Below are 15,139 nucleotides of genomic sequence, written 5' to 3' on the forward strand. Positions count from 1 at the left end.
GGCATTTAAAAATAGGACCCCATATTTAACTACTAATTCACAAACTTTCATCAAGCACCTACAATGGGATACAAAGGTTATTTAGTGTTTAGAATTATGGCCTTGGGTACCACCTTTAAGTCCTTCTGAGCTTTAGCTTCTTGGCTTATAAATTATATGTAAAATCGAGATAATAAAACCTCATTGGGTTCTTGTTCTGCTAATGAGGTGGTAGCCTACGATAGGACTCAGCCTGAGCAGCTACCCTCTGAACACTATTTTTTTGTGGTTTTTTTTTGAGACAGGATCTCACTCTGTTGCCCAGGTTGGAGCACACTGGCGCAATTACAGCTCACTGCACACTTGACCTCACTGGTTCTGGCAATTCTCCCACCTCAGCCTCCTGAGTAGCTGGAACCACAGGTGCATGCCACCATGCCCAGCTAATTTTTTTTTTTGTATTTTTTGCAGAGATGGGGTTTTGCCATGTTGCCCAGGCTGGTCTCGAATTCCTGGGCTCAAGTGATTCGCCTCCCTTGGCCTCCCAAAGTGCTGGAACTACAGGCATGAGCCACACTGCACCTGGACTCTCCAAACTATTTTTAATCATCAATCCGAGTCAGTAAAACATTTCAAAGCATTTCCAATCAATGCTTATATGTTTATTTAATCAATTATAAATTATTATATATATTATACTATATATAACACAGTATATAGTATAGATAACATATTATTTATATAAATCAATGGTTCTGATCTCAATGTCAGGGGTTCCAAAAACCCCTGAAATTGACTGAAATATTCTGCTTTGTAAGATTTTTTGTTTTAAGTTCAGACAACGTGTGTCGTCGTTCTGAGGCTTACTAAGGGGTCTATGACCCCAAAATGTTCAGAATTAGAAGAAATGTTAGCTGTATCTGAAGACAAAGCTTCTTGCCCTTTCTGGGTGCACAGTTGGCGAGTCTGAGGGAAGGGCAACAGCACATGTGAGATCAAAAGGGGCAGGTCTCTTTGGATCAGTTGCTAGGGAAATGCAGTATTGTTAGACACTATCAACTCCCCTTTGGGTATAAACAGTGCATTTTAGAGGCTACAAAAGTATCTTCATCTCATTTCATAAACAGACAAGAAAAAAAATAATCTCTGTTTCACTGGTAGAAAAACCAAGGTCCTGAGAAACGAAGGACTTGTTAAGAAATACTCAGTTACTTCCTGTCAGAGTAGAGATCACATCCCAGCTCTCTACCTAGGAGCATCCCAGCTCCTCACTGTACAGGTGGCATAGAACACCCCCCAAAACATGACCTCAACTAGGCTTCTCCACTTCAGAACTCTGGGAAAAAGCATCACCCTCAAATGTGGACAAGATAATGAGGGCCACAGAGAACACAGATGTGCTGGGTGCTCCAAAAGTATGTGTGTTTGTGATTCAGAATATACACAATGGGCCAGAAGCAGTGGCTTACGCTGGTAATCAGCGCTTTGGGAAGCGAAGGTGGGTGAATAGCTTGAGCCCAGGCAGTCAGGACCAGCCTGGGAAACACGGCAAAACCACGTCCCTACAAAAACCACAAAAATTAGCCAGGCATGGTAGCAAGTGCCTGTGGTCCTAGCTACTCAGAAGGCTGAGGTAGGAGGACCACCTGAGTCCAGGACGGCGAGGCTGAAGTGAGCCAAGATCATGCCATCACACTCCAGCCTGGGCAACAGAGTGAGACCCTGTCTTTAAAAAAAAAAAGAAAAAGAATCTAAATAATGAAAAAAACAAAAAAACCTTTAACTTGAAAAATATATAAACAATGGGAAAAAACCTTTAAAAAGACCAGTGGCTATTATTTTTTTTTCTTTTAGCTCATCTGAATTTTCTATAGTAAACACATTAATATCACTGCACTTTCACAATGGGGAAAGAAACCAGAAAACACCAGTGAGAAAAATCAGCACGGGGTGTTCCAGTCCCCCCAGCACCCATACAGCTCTCCACAATGAAACAAGTACATGTCTGATCAATTACCCAAGACATGGAAGATCTGAGAATATCCTTCTGCTGTCTGTGAATGCAACAGACAAACTGGCCGAGCAAAGTCATCCTCTATCAACCTCTAAATGTTCTGTCTTATGGCACTGATTATCAATGAAAACCAGTTCAGAATCAGCAACAATCTGCTTGACTTGCATACCCAAATGGGGCATCACAGAATCAGTAAATAGTTATTCTTTCTTGCTAAACGCTTAATTGGAGAAACCTCTCCAGTCATAAAAATACACTTAAAAATTCACATTGACATGTGAACTAGAAATAAAACTAAACACACACATATGACTGCTTGTTAGAGGTTGTCATGGCATGGTTGTTTTCAGAGGGCAGATTCTTTGCTACGGTTTAAGTGCAACAGCTTTATACAGGAAAATACAATCCTACTTTGATGAGACATAAACCATTTAAGAATGAGGAAAATGCAATTTGAAATAAGAGGCAGCAAGATATAGGTAAAGCCATAGAATCTTTTGACTGTAGTTGTCAAGAAGGGTCTGTTTAAGGCTCAAAGGTGGTCCTTAACGGTCATTAGTCTGAATCTTTATGTAAACAGTGAAAATAACTAATTGAAGACTGAAAAGCACAATGGACTCTACCTGGCACAGAGTAGGTATTCAACAAATGGCAGCTATATTTATTTTTACCAAAATAAATCATTAAAGCAGAGAAATACATTTTTATATTCACCTTTAACAGAGCAAATTTGTTGTTCATCCTAAGGCTTTAAAAAACCCCAAAATAGGCTGGGCGTGCTGGCTCACGCCTGTAAATCCCAACGCTTTAGTAGGCAGAGGTGGGTGGATGGCTTGGGCCCAGGAGTTCAAGACCAGCCTGGGCAACATGGTGAAGCCCCATCTCTACCAAACACCACCTCCCTCCCACACACAAAACAAAAATTAGCTGGGCATGGTGGCATGCAACCGTGGTCCCAGCTGCTACTCGGGAGGCTGAGGAGGGAGGATCACCTGAGCCTGGGAGGTCAAGGATGCCGTGAGTGAGATTGCGTTACTGCTCTCCAGCCTGGGCAACACAGTGAAATCCTGTCTCCAAAACAAACAAACAAACAAACAAACACACACCAACCCCAAACTAGCGGTCGTGGGATGAGTACTCACAAATTTATTTTAAACTACTTAATTTATCATGATGTACATTCCCCAAAGATAGAAGAAGCACACATCATTAAAAAATTAACTCATTTTAAGTAAAATGAGAGCACTCATTCTACAACCAGCAAAACGGAGGAAGTGCATACACAGTCTCATACACACAGTGAATAGCTTCTAATTTCAAGTAAAAGAATATGTGAGCCAATAACTAGGATCCAAAAATTGAAACTTCCTAAGAAGCCTCGGGTTTTAATATTATTCTGGAAAGAGACACTGATTTTTAAACAGCATTCTTTTGAATCCCTCTAGTTTATCCCCACATAATTTAAGGAGTAATGCTCTCCTGGGTAAGTATATTCCCTTTTGGGGAAAAAAACCCCTTCCTTGACCCTTCATTATTAAAATAATGAAGGAACTCATTATTTTAATTTGTTTTCACCTCCCAAGGAGGTGGACCCACAAGAATGCAAAATGCCTTGAAGGCCCAAAGAAATCTGTTTAGATTTTGCTCAATCCCAGTATTTCTATCTAAAGCCTTTTGAGAACTTAAGAATTGTTATTATTTTTACTAATCAATTTACTGTAATTCAAAAAGATTTTTTAAAAAATCTGGCTATCCACAAACTTGAAAAACAGCAAAAAAAGGTAAAATTTCCTAGAGACAAGCTGCTTTTGTACACCTTGTGACATTTTATTCTAATCTATTATATCTCTTACATATGCCTGTTAAGAAAACTTTTCTCCCCACTGAAAACCGCAGGATTAAAATAAGCATTACATGACACCATGGTAAGACACCGAACCTAATTACCAACTCTAGTTACAACTGAATTCACACTATACCTTCAAGTTTGAGGAAATACTTAACTAAAAAATAGCTCAAATGAAGTTGTTTGGTTACAAAAACATTTGCTTCCTATCCACTGATAAATTTAGTACTTTACCTTTAAAATCCTAGATTTCCTTGTGCACTATGAGCTTTTTCTTAAAATAGATAATTTAACAAAATGAAAAACTGGAGAGAACACCACACATTTTTTGCCTTAAAAAACACAAACCCTGTCTTATAAAACTATCTACTACTTAATTCTAACTGAAAAGGAATGGGAGACAAAAATGTAAGGAAATGAGAAAATCAATGGCTGTCTTCCTTGTAATGAAAAAGCTACAAAACTGTTTATAACAATTTAGCTGTGTTTTGAAAATATGACTTCCACATCATATGCTGGTAATAAAATTATATACCACTGTCATTTTTTTCTTGTCCAGAAATATTAAAGGATTTACAAGCCTCAACTTTCAGACCAACAATGTTATAGATTCTAAGGGGCACCATGTGTTCCCAATAAGCTAACATTTATTCTGAATATATCCTGGCATAAATTCTAAGGAACCAGCCATATAATAATATGTTCATTTAATTTGAGCAAAGAAAAAAAAAAGCCAACACTTTAACACAGAAAAAGACCTAATAGCAGGAATATCCTGAGTTCCTATTCCCAGAAAGAAGTGTATACCTGTACCTGTGTTGTGTGAGAAATGTATCTGCTCAAAAAGATTAACATTTTCAACCTAATTCATTTGGTAGAATAGCCAACTCAGTATACCCATGCTTATTATGAACCACATGCTTCCATTTCTAAAAGTGCAGTATGTCTCACTGTGTTTTTTAAACAATACTGAGAAGCAAGCAGTAAGCTCTTTTCTCAAGCCACACCTGACTTATGTGCATTCACATGCCCATGCTTCCAAGGGAAAGCCAGCCCCACTCCTACTGTGCTGACCCAGGGTCTCTCACAAAGATCAACATCAAGATGTCTGCCAGGGCTGCAGTCACCTGAAAGTTTGACTGGGGTTAGATTTGCTTCTACGTCTCACTTACATGGCTGGTAAGTGAGTGGTAGTTCTCCATAGGACTGCTTGAGTATCCTCAATATGGTAGCTGGCTTCCTCCAAAGAAAATGATCAGAAAAAGAACAGAAGGACGAGGTTGAAGCTATCTTGTCTATGGACTGGCCTTGGAAATCACATGGCATCACCTCTACTACATTCTATTCATTAGAAGGGAATTAGTAACTCTGGTGTACATTCAAGGGGAAGGGGGATTAGGCTCTATCTTTGTAAAGAAAATTGCCCAAGAATTACAATAAATTAAAACCTCCACAGTGCCCAAGAAACTACTAGTCATTTTAATCATATATTAGCAAAAGGGCGAAGGAGGGAGAAAAGGGGAAAGGGAGAGGGACCACTAAGGCAGACTTCCTTAACGACAATGTGTTTCACAGATTAATAATGTTAAAACTTCAAAACTTAGAGAACAACACAGGAAAACTGAATGGCTTGGAGAATTTTCCATTGGTCTAAGTAGTTCACAGAATTGAGTTTGTTTTGTTTTTTAAAATGTCCTCATACACAACAAGGAAAAGTGAGACACAAATTCCTAGAACAATCTTGAAACCAAAGGGCTTGCATGGAGACAATTTGTTTAAAAAAAAAAAAAACAAAAAACCCTCATTTTTATAATGTTTACTAGTACTGATAAAAGTTTATGTGTAAAAATAATACATTTTAAGAGTAAGAAGCTTCACAATGTTTAGCCATTTTTCAAATCACTTTGGGAAGCTGAGTGATTGGTAATCTCCAACCAGAAATATAGAAATCCTTTTTAAATGTTTAAAAAATATCACATGGGTTTTGTATCACTTAAGCATTGTGAGAAAACAAGAAAATTATGAAAATGCATTGGGAAACAGATAGCAGGGTTCAGCTTCTTGTGGTTTCTCTGGATGAGGCCAAAAGCCCTTGGAGGGGAACAGCTTGGATTCCACTGAGCATGTATCATGGAAAGCTATGCAACACCACTGTTTTACTCATTTAGTCATTTTTAAAGAATTAAATGTCATAGTGCTGCCCACAAACCCAGCTATACTATACTTGTTCGTGACTGCAGAAACCCTATCAGGCCTCAATAGTCTGTGAGGAACCCGGAGGGATCTGAGTTTGTCCCTATATTTCTGAGACATGACCATGGAAACTACTATTGGTGGTCTCATCTGGGAAACACCAAAGTCATCCCACAGGTTACAATGCTGGGAGTTTCCATTTGATGGATCCATTCATGAATATTCATTATTAGTGAATATTAATAGCTGGTCGCAGAGAGCTTCCCAGGTAGTAACACATCCAGCCAACATGTAGCGATTCATTCAACCCTTGTTGAGACCCTACCATGTGTTAGGTAGAAGACAAATACAGAGTACCTGTAAAGAGCAAAGCTGGGGTCAGCTGGGCTCTCTGTCCATTATTTGCTAGGTATGGTACCCTGAACAAGTTATTCTGTCTCTCTAAGCTTCAGTTTCATCATCTATAAAATGAGAACAATGGTACTTACCTTATTGGCTTGTCTGGCTTAGCCTAGTACAGTATAAATACAAAATGAATATCATTTCCTCCAAGTGGTACTCCCTTAGCACCTTCCTCACGCTACCTCAGATCCTTCTTCCTATTTCACCCTTTGCACTTTGTAAGCTTTCTTTTATAGCGCTTCCTAGTTTCTAGTTATAAATACTTCCCAGTTTGATGATCTGATTAACATTTATCTCTCCCCTACTGGATTGTAAAATTCATGAAGGCAGAGACTTTGATGTGCCAAACACCTAACACCCAGAACAGGAGAATATAATAGGTGCTCAATAAATATCTTTTCAAACAAACTAATAAATTACATTGACAAATGCATAAACTACAAAAACGAAAAACATAGTACTAGTCTTATCGAAAAACTCATAGGCCAGTGCAACAGTTCTTAATTTTGGCTGCAAGTTAGAATCAGCTGGGGAATAATATTTTTTTAATCTCAATAGCTAGGCTCTACTCTGGAACAATTCTAGGGTAAGGGTCTGAGAGATTCCTGTTTTTGTTTTTAAGAGTTCTTCAGGTGATCCTAATCAACAAAGGTAAGAATCATTATCTACTCCAAGAGAGATGGTTAGTAATTGCAATACAATGGGATACATGTTCTCCTACAGTATCAGTCTAACAGGACTTCCTGTGATGATGGAGAAGTTTCTATTTCTGCACTATCCAATATGGCACCCACTAGTCATATATGGCTGTTAAGTTCTTGAAATGTGGCTAAAACTGAGGAACTGAATTTTAAATTTTATTTTAATTCATTTAAAATTTAAAACCATATCTCACCAGAGGCTACTCTAATAGTACAAACCTAGGAGGAGGGCACACAGAACCCCTAATCCAGACTGGAGAGATTCAATGTTCAATAAGCTGTGCCACCCCCATCCACAAAGAGGGTGCAATCTACTGGAGGAGGCTGCACCCAAACTCTGCATACAGCCCTTGAACTCTCACCTCTTTACATCCATACAGGAACAATCTCTCCCTTCTGTCATACCCATGGCAGCTGTGATCAAGGAAATCCTTTAAAGAACAGGAAGAAGCATATCCCCCACTAGAGGAGCCTTTGTATGAGCTGCTGAGTGATGTGGTCATTGTGGCCAAGGGATGAAATGCATCTTGAGGGGGAACATTTGGAAAACAGTCACATGGAGGGAGCCCTCAGCACGGTAAATACAGCAGCACCTCATGGCTGTAAAGCAAGGGTCTCCCTTTTGCAGCTCACAAGCATAGAGCCTCAGGTACAAACCATCATCACATTACAGAGAACTGACCATTCTTCCTGAGACAAACAATGGTTCTCATTAAGCTCTTTATAAAATCAGGCTGGTCAAATGTTATATGTGGAATCACTGAATTAAAATAGAGAAGGCACTCAAGAATTCATCTAGCTGTCCTTTTCCCCCATCTACCATTTGTTAAGCACCTACTATGTGGCAGGCAGTGTATTAGGGGCCTTAGATGGTCTCTCCTTTTGTCCATACAATCCCCTGCACATTAGATATTATTTTTTAAATTTATGGTAAGGAAATGTAAGACTCCTGGAAGTTAAATAATATACTTGACTTGAACAAGTATAACAAAGCTAGGATTCCAACTCAGACCTAGACTACTTGAGTTTCTCTCTTTTTCAAAGGGGTGTGTAGTAGTCTATTATATGTATACTATGGTTTATTTAATAAATCCCTTTTATTTTCTGCTCTTCCAAATCACAATCAAGGCTTCAGTGAACCTCCTTGTATATAATACTTTAAATATATTTTTATTGGTATATAATATACATACCTACAGAAAAGTACATAAATCCTAAGTTCAGCATCTGATGAGTTATCAAAAAGTGAACTTTACCATGTAACCACCACTAACATCAAGAAACAACAATATCAGCACCTTAGAAGCCCGCTTTGTGGCATCTCCTAGTTATTTATTTCACTCACCTCCCCAAAGAGCTAGTATCAAACATAAGGGCCTACCACAGTGTGGGAGTTCATTGAAATAAAAGCGAAAGGGCAGGAGTTATAAATTAGGTATATAACTTAGGCCAAGACCTAAAACAACATTTGGTCATAACTACATGACTATTAGTTATCTACCTTAATGAGAAGTTAGTGTTTTACTGGATATAAAGAAATTAGGGAGCAAAATGAAGGCACCAGGGTGCAAAATGTGTTAACAATTAATATTACAGAATGTCTCAAGGCCTAGGGGGGTTTAAAAAACAAGAGAATATTAGGTTTCCAGTTTCATTTGGCTAGTGATTCCCAGCTCTGATGAGACGGGAAGGCCATAAAGTACCTGAGGGTTTTGGCTTGTTCAGGTTCCATTCAGCGCAATAATTTCATGATGATAAAATTAAGAGGAACATGCATTTACTGAACTCCCATAACCTGGCAGACCCTTTACAGATATGAGATCATTAAATCCCTTCAACAACTTTTTTTAATACCACTATATTCACGTTACAGAAGAAAAATGGAGGTTCAAGAAGGAGAAATAACCAGCTCAAGGTCACCTTGCTAATAAGAAGTGGATTAGCAAGGACGAAAGCCCACATCTGTCCAACTTCACGGCCTGCGCTCTTTCTATTATAGTCTGCTGCCTTCCCTTCCAGGTTTTCTGTTAAGTTATAGACCACTGATTTCCTAGAGAAGTAACCTATTGGTAGGTGAGCTGGTACTGCAATAGTAACAAAAAATGTGAGTGAGAAACTCTGAAATCCATTTTATGTTTCCAAGCTTCTCTTCTACAGTGCTGGAGCCTACCACTTTTTGTGGTTACTCATTTTTTTTTTTTTTAATTTAGTTTGTTTCCTCTTATTCACTGATGACATACTTTTGCCTCCAAGGTGACAAAGTCACTAGACAGTTAAAACATTTAGTTACACAGGTTATCCGGCACACCTTCCAACAAAAGAAAAGATGATAGTTCACAGGTCTGTTGAGGTCTGAATTTAACTTTGCCCCCTCCTCTCTAACTTTTTCCACAACCATCGCCAATATTGATTTTCAAATGTGTACAGGTACACTGAAGAAGGGAAAAGATTCTGATGTGTTTAACTGAAGCCACTGAGTTACAGGTTGACCAAATTCACACAGAGATTTTATCTATCTCATGTTACTTGTGACAAATTTACTCATAACCCTATTAAGCACTTAAGTGTACAGTAAAATCCACTGTGACTAATGCTTTTCTTCTTTCTGTTTTGGAAACACTAATAGGTTTGGGCTGACAGTCGAGATAAGAGAAAAAAAGAGAAATTTCTTTTACCTACTTACTTTTCCATTTGTGTCAAGTTTCCTATAAACTTAGCATCTTTTAAATAACTAACAAAACGCTGTAGACATTATTTATAATTCATGTTACCTCATTTTTAGTAAGTGCTTACCTTGACCAGAATTATATATTGCTTTTACAGACTTCTTCACTTTCTGAAGGGCTGTTCTATCTTGGTCTAGAGCCTAAAAGAGAAAAAAGGGGGAAAAGATATTAGAAGATTTGGTAAATTAAAAAAATAATAAGAAAAATTCATTTGTAATTGCATTTGTTTTCCTGAGTACCAAAGCAACAGCAAACTGACATATTCGTTAACAATGAATCATATCAGACTGGAAGTCCCTGGGATCTGAGTAGTTATATTTTCCGGAGAAGTGCAGTCATTCCACAAAGCTCAGTGTGTGAAATGGATAGCATTTTAGTCAGTCAATTATCATGCTAAGCTATGCACAAGAAAGACAATACAAGACACTGAAGAAATCTTAAGGCTTGGATTCTTTCATGCATTTACAATCTGGTAAGGAGAAAACGCAAGCATAGACATGAATGGCACAATACCCAGGCAACAGGACACATTTTATCACCTAAATGGTAATTTTAGCCAGAAAAACATTTCAAGGGGTATAATGAGTAGGAATGACCTGAAGAGCTTTTCACAGTGCTTTTAAGTTTTGCGATTTCTTTTAGTGTTAAAAAAAAAATTAGTTATGACATATGGCAGTTGAATTTTGGCAATCTTTTAATTTAAAAAAACAGGTTGGAAAATGCCATCATGATGCTGGTAATGCTTTTAAATGACTTCTTGGATGATGAATCAACACATTAATCTACCTGTGGTATAAGCGGGGGGGCTTCTAGGAGTCTATTGTTGTTGATTCTTAATCCAGGTACAGGATACACCATTGTGTTTAGTTTGTTAAAATTCAGCAAATTGTGCGTTTAGGCTATGTACTCCTTTCTGTATGTGTATCACACTCCAAAAGCAAGTTTAAAATGGGGCATAGTCAATATACTTGGCACACTGGACTAACTTGTTAAAACAATTTTAGGCCCCTTTCTGCTACTTCAAGGGCCTCTGGTCTGCTTGGGAACCCCTAGATGATATGTCAAGATTTGGAAGGCATGAGCAATAACAGTAATAAACTGCATAAATAAAAATTTAAAATATTAAATGTACACTCACATCCATCACATCATCTAAACCTCGGAACTTCAGACCAGAAAACTGAAGCCCACAGAGGCTAAGTACTTCCCTGAAGAAGCCGAAAGGGATAAATGCAATGGTAGCAGGCACCTACAATTCCCCTTATGGAAAATGGTCTTTCCTACTACTTTCCTTCACCTCTTGTTCTCTAGACCCCAGTGTCTGGCCAGGTGAGCACCAGACTCATACTGGACTCAACGTCATTCCTCAGATTTCTGGGCTTGGAAACAAGGACCACAATGCTCACTCGCTTTCTGGTCACGTCAGCTTAAGACTGCCAGTGGTTCTGTTTCTTGATGTGAGGAAAAATCTGGCCAGACAAAATGACATTAACAGAGACACAGTAACAGAGAAAAGAGGTAGAGACACTCCTCTGGCATCTGAGTTTTTGCTTCCAGCTGTTCCCAAGGCATATGTCACTGTTAACCTTCCTACAGTCTGAGTACACGAGACAACAAATTCCTTCTGTCCCAAGCCAGTTGAGCTTGGAATTCTGTCACTTGCAACCACAGGTCCTAAGTAACACTAGAACTAACATTTACTGAGCACTTACTAGACATCAGGTATAAAACTTATTATATTTATAAAACATATCAATTATATAAGATATATATACTTTCAAATATTTTATCTCTTTGCATTGCATCTTTACAGAAACCTGTTAAGGATCATCTTCATTTTTCAGATAAGGAAATGTAGTAGACCTTCAATAAATATTTATAGAAAGGGAAGGTGAGAAAGGTTAAGTAACTTTCCCAAGGTCACAGAGCCAGAAAATGCTAATGTCACATTCTACACTTATATCTACCAAATCCCAAAGTGTATGCTTTCTTTACTGGGATGCTGAGACAAAAAACAGGGTTTCCAGACTGCAAGTCTAACACGATTTCCACCATACCCATCACCTACATTCTAACTCCATATCTTATCACATCCACTGCCTACCTGTACTTCTGTTCAATATCTTCCTTTAAATACTCTTGTATCTTTTTTAAAAAATTTAAATAACTGTATTGTAAAGAGTTACAATAAATGAAAAACCAGGATCACTTACCATTGATAGTAGACACTTTGAAAATTACAATGTACCTCTACCTATACAAAATGCTCCTCCGCTTAGGATCTCAAGTCATCTCACATACCTGTCATGCTGCATGTCATGCTTAAGGGAATGTTTTATGAGACATTTCAGGGAAGAGATAAATTTTGTATTACTGAAAAGATTTAAGATTTGCATTGTAGAGGAAAGAGGGAAGATAACTAGTATTTAATAAATACTTGGTATAAACCAGAAAGCATGCTAAGAGGTTTACAGAGATTATCTCACTTAATTCTCACAAAAGTCCTATGAAATAAATATTCTTATTATATCCATTTTATGGATGAGGAAACAGAGGCTTGGCTTAGAAAGGTTAATTTGTCCAGGGTGGCTGAGCTGGAATTTGAACCCAGGTCTTTGACAACACAGAGCCTTATCTTCTAACCACTACCTAATTCTGCATTCTAATGATATCCGCGATAGGCTGAAACTAAAAACAGTCTCATCATATGGGGGAGGTGACGACTATACACCAGTTTTGAGATAAACCTGAGTTTTAAAAATATATAAGACATTTAGATTGCTAAGAGCAGGAGGGAAAGAACATGATGCAAATAAGCATTTACTTAAAAGACTGAATCCAATGGGTTTATTCTTAGATGAACTGTTTTTGTGATGTCATTGTTTTAAAATGCTAAAAATAGTCATTAATTTTTTTCCACACTTATGATTGCCCTTTTTCCCTGATGAAAAACCTTGGGCCTTAGAGAAATTAGTTAGCTTGCCAAGTGTCACATACTAAGTAAGAGAAGAGCCAGCCTATGCTTTTTCAACCATGCCATCTAATCTGTTGTGGAAGGCAAGTCCAAGTTTCCCCTGAATCTTAACATTTCTTAATTATTTTCAAGAAAGAAACAAAGATCTGCTTCTGGAGGAAAATAACCTATCGGTTATCTTTGGGGGAATAATGACTAAAAAAGGATGGCTGTAGTCTAACAGAAATTACTAAGTGGACTTTACAGTTAACTCCAAATGAGCAAATGAATGTGAAAGATTTCAGCCATAACATTTTTTGAGACCATCTACCTACTTCCTTTTGTGGGGGGGAGCGGGTACAGTCTCAGAATTTCTGTTCAATGTTTACCAACTTGCCTATGAACTGGTAGGGTGTAAAGTTCATCTACTTACTTTTAAAGTTTATTGAAAGCATCCTCATTTGACAGCTACAGTCAGTTAAGTCTAGGTGACACTTCTTTTTTTTTAAGCTTGAGTGTTTGGCCACTGGCAAAAATAAGCTAAATAAAATGCACTTTTAAGAGCCTCATGTTTTAGAGAGCCAGGGGATACTGTCCTTCAATCAAACAAGGCTCCCTCTAGAAATAATACAAGTCTAAGTGTGCTACAAAGATTTATTCCCATAAATGCCAAACAACAACTGCAGTGACATCCTCTGAAATGTCATATATGTAAAATTAAATAAGGGCTAAGAGAAAAATGGTAGATAATATAGGCTATAAGATTATCTTTCCCAAATCATTAGAAGTATGATAAAACGTGTGCAGGCATTTCTAAGTATGTATCTGCAGTTGGACAACTCAAAAGAGTGGGGTGAGGGGGAAAGAATGAATTAACAAATAAATGAATACAGGAGAATGTAAAGTTGTGCCATATGGCATTATTACATTCTCTTTAACATTACATAACTAAGGATCAGGGATGGTAGTCTAGGAGAGCACTTCCAACCTTGATAAGAAGACTTTTTACTTTTATTTCACACATAGTCCTAACAAGTTTTGTCATTTGAATCTAGGCCCAGAGAAGATGCAGGCTGCTGCAAATCAGAGAGAGGCTGCTAGGAAGCCATACTGACAGAGGCACTACATGAGAGCTGACAGCCAAAAGGATGTAGAAAAATTATACAAACCAGACCATAAGGACAGAAAAGTCCTTGAGACTTTGAGGACAAGGAGGGTAGCATACCCCTCCAGGCCGAGTGGTATCCCTCAGTCACAGCAGAGTGTAAGAGCAGATGTTCTCAGAGACGCGTATGAATCTGACCATGCCTGCTCAGGGCATTTGAACTAGTTGATTGCTCTGCCTAGAACTCTTCCCCAAAGCTCTCTGGATGACTGGCTCTTTCTTCTTACACAAGCCTCAGATTAAAAGTCCTTTCCCCACAAAAGCCTTCTAAGGATACCCTACAGCAATGTATACCCTCGGCCCACCCAAGGGTTACTCTCAAATGCATGTCATGCCAGTTTTTGCATAGTGTTACCACATCCTGAAATGATCCTGTTCATGATTTGTTTGCTTTTATGGTATTTTTCTCTCTACTAGAAGAATGGAAGTTCTATGAAAGTAGGGGCTTGTATAACCTGTTCATGGCTGAGTTCCTAGTCCTAGTGTCTAGCACACAGTAGATGCTCAAAAATGCGTATGAAATGAAGCGACAAATGACTGAATACATAAACTCATCAGTATAATCATCTCCACAAAACAGAGAAGTAGGCAACATAAGACTTGCTTTGAAAATGGTTGATAAAATAGTTCTAGATTCAGAAAACATGGTCCTCTGTAATTCTTCCCCTAATGGTTTTGAATAAAGTTTAAAGGTATACATATCTAATATGTATAGCCATATATGTAGAAGAGATATGACTATACAGTCATGAGAATAATGTCTTAACAGGACATTGCCTTCAAATAGTTATTCTGTGAACTTTCTTTAAAAATATTTTATTGAAATATATTTATGCTAACTGAGCAATGGCAATACTGTTGCCACTATTCATTAAGACTTTCTATTTTAGAATTACTTTCTATTTTAGAATTACTTTCTAAATCTATGGCACTTTCTATATACTCAAGTGGGAAAACTGCTTTTATTTTGGGTAGATTAGATTTTAGACAATAACCACAACTCTTTGGAGCTAAATTCTATGTTTACAGAGGCAGGAAATAATACATAACAATAAAATATTAGCATAGAACTTCCTAGAGATATGCCAAGGTAGCAGGGAATTATACCTACCATCTAGGAGTGCTCTGAGCATTCAATACATTATTGTGCCTAGAAGTGG

The 15,139-nt window shown here is 37.9% G+C and overlaps 1 protein-coding gene across 15 annotated transcripts in view; it reads right to left on the minus strand.

Moving 5' to 3' along the window:
• The window catches only part of ASAP1 (ArfGAP with SH3 domain, ankyrin repeat and PH domain 1), a 394,403-nt gene that overhangs the window by 174,913 nt on the left and 204,351 nt on the right, over positions 1-15,139 (minus strand). For all 15 annotated transcript variants that reach the window (XM_063606905.1, XM_034966609.3, XM_063606901.1 and 12 more), the window contains one exon: positions 9,929-10,001. In XM_063606905.1, coding sequence (XP_063462975.1) covers positions 9,929-10,001 — 73 coding nt within the window. The remainder of the gene's footprint in view (positions 1-9,928; positions 10,002-15,139) is intronic.

Source organism: Pan paniscus, chromosome 7 (assembly GCF_029289425.2).
Source record: "Pan paniscus chromosome 7, NHGRI_mPanPan1-v2.0_pri, whole genome shotgun sequence".
NCBI classification, from domain to species: domain Eukaryota; kingdom Metazoa; phylum Chordata; class Mammalia; order Primates; family Hominidae; genus Pan; species Pan paniscus.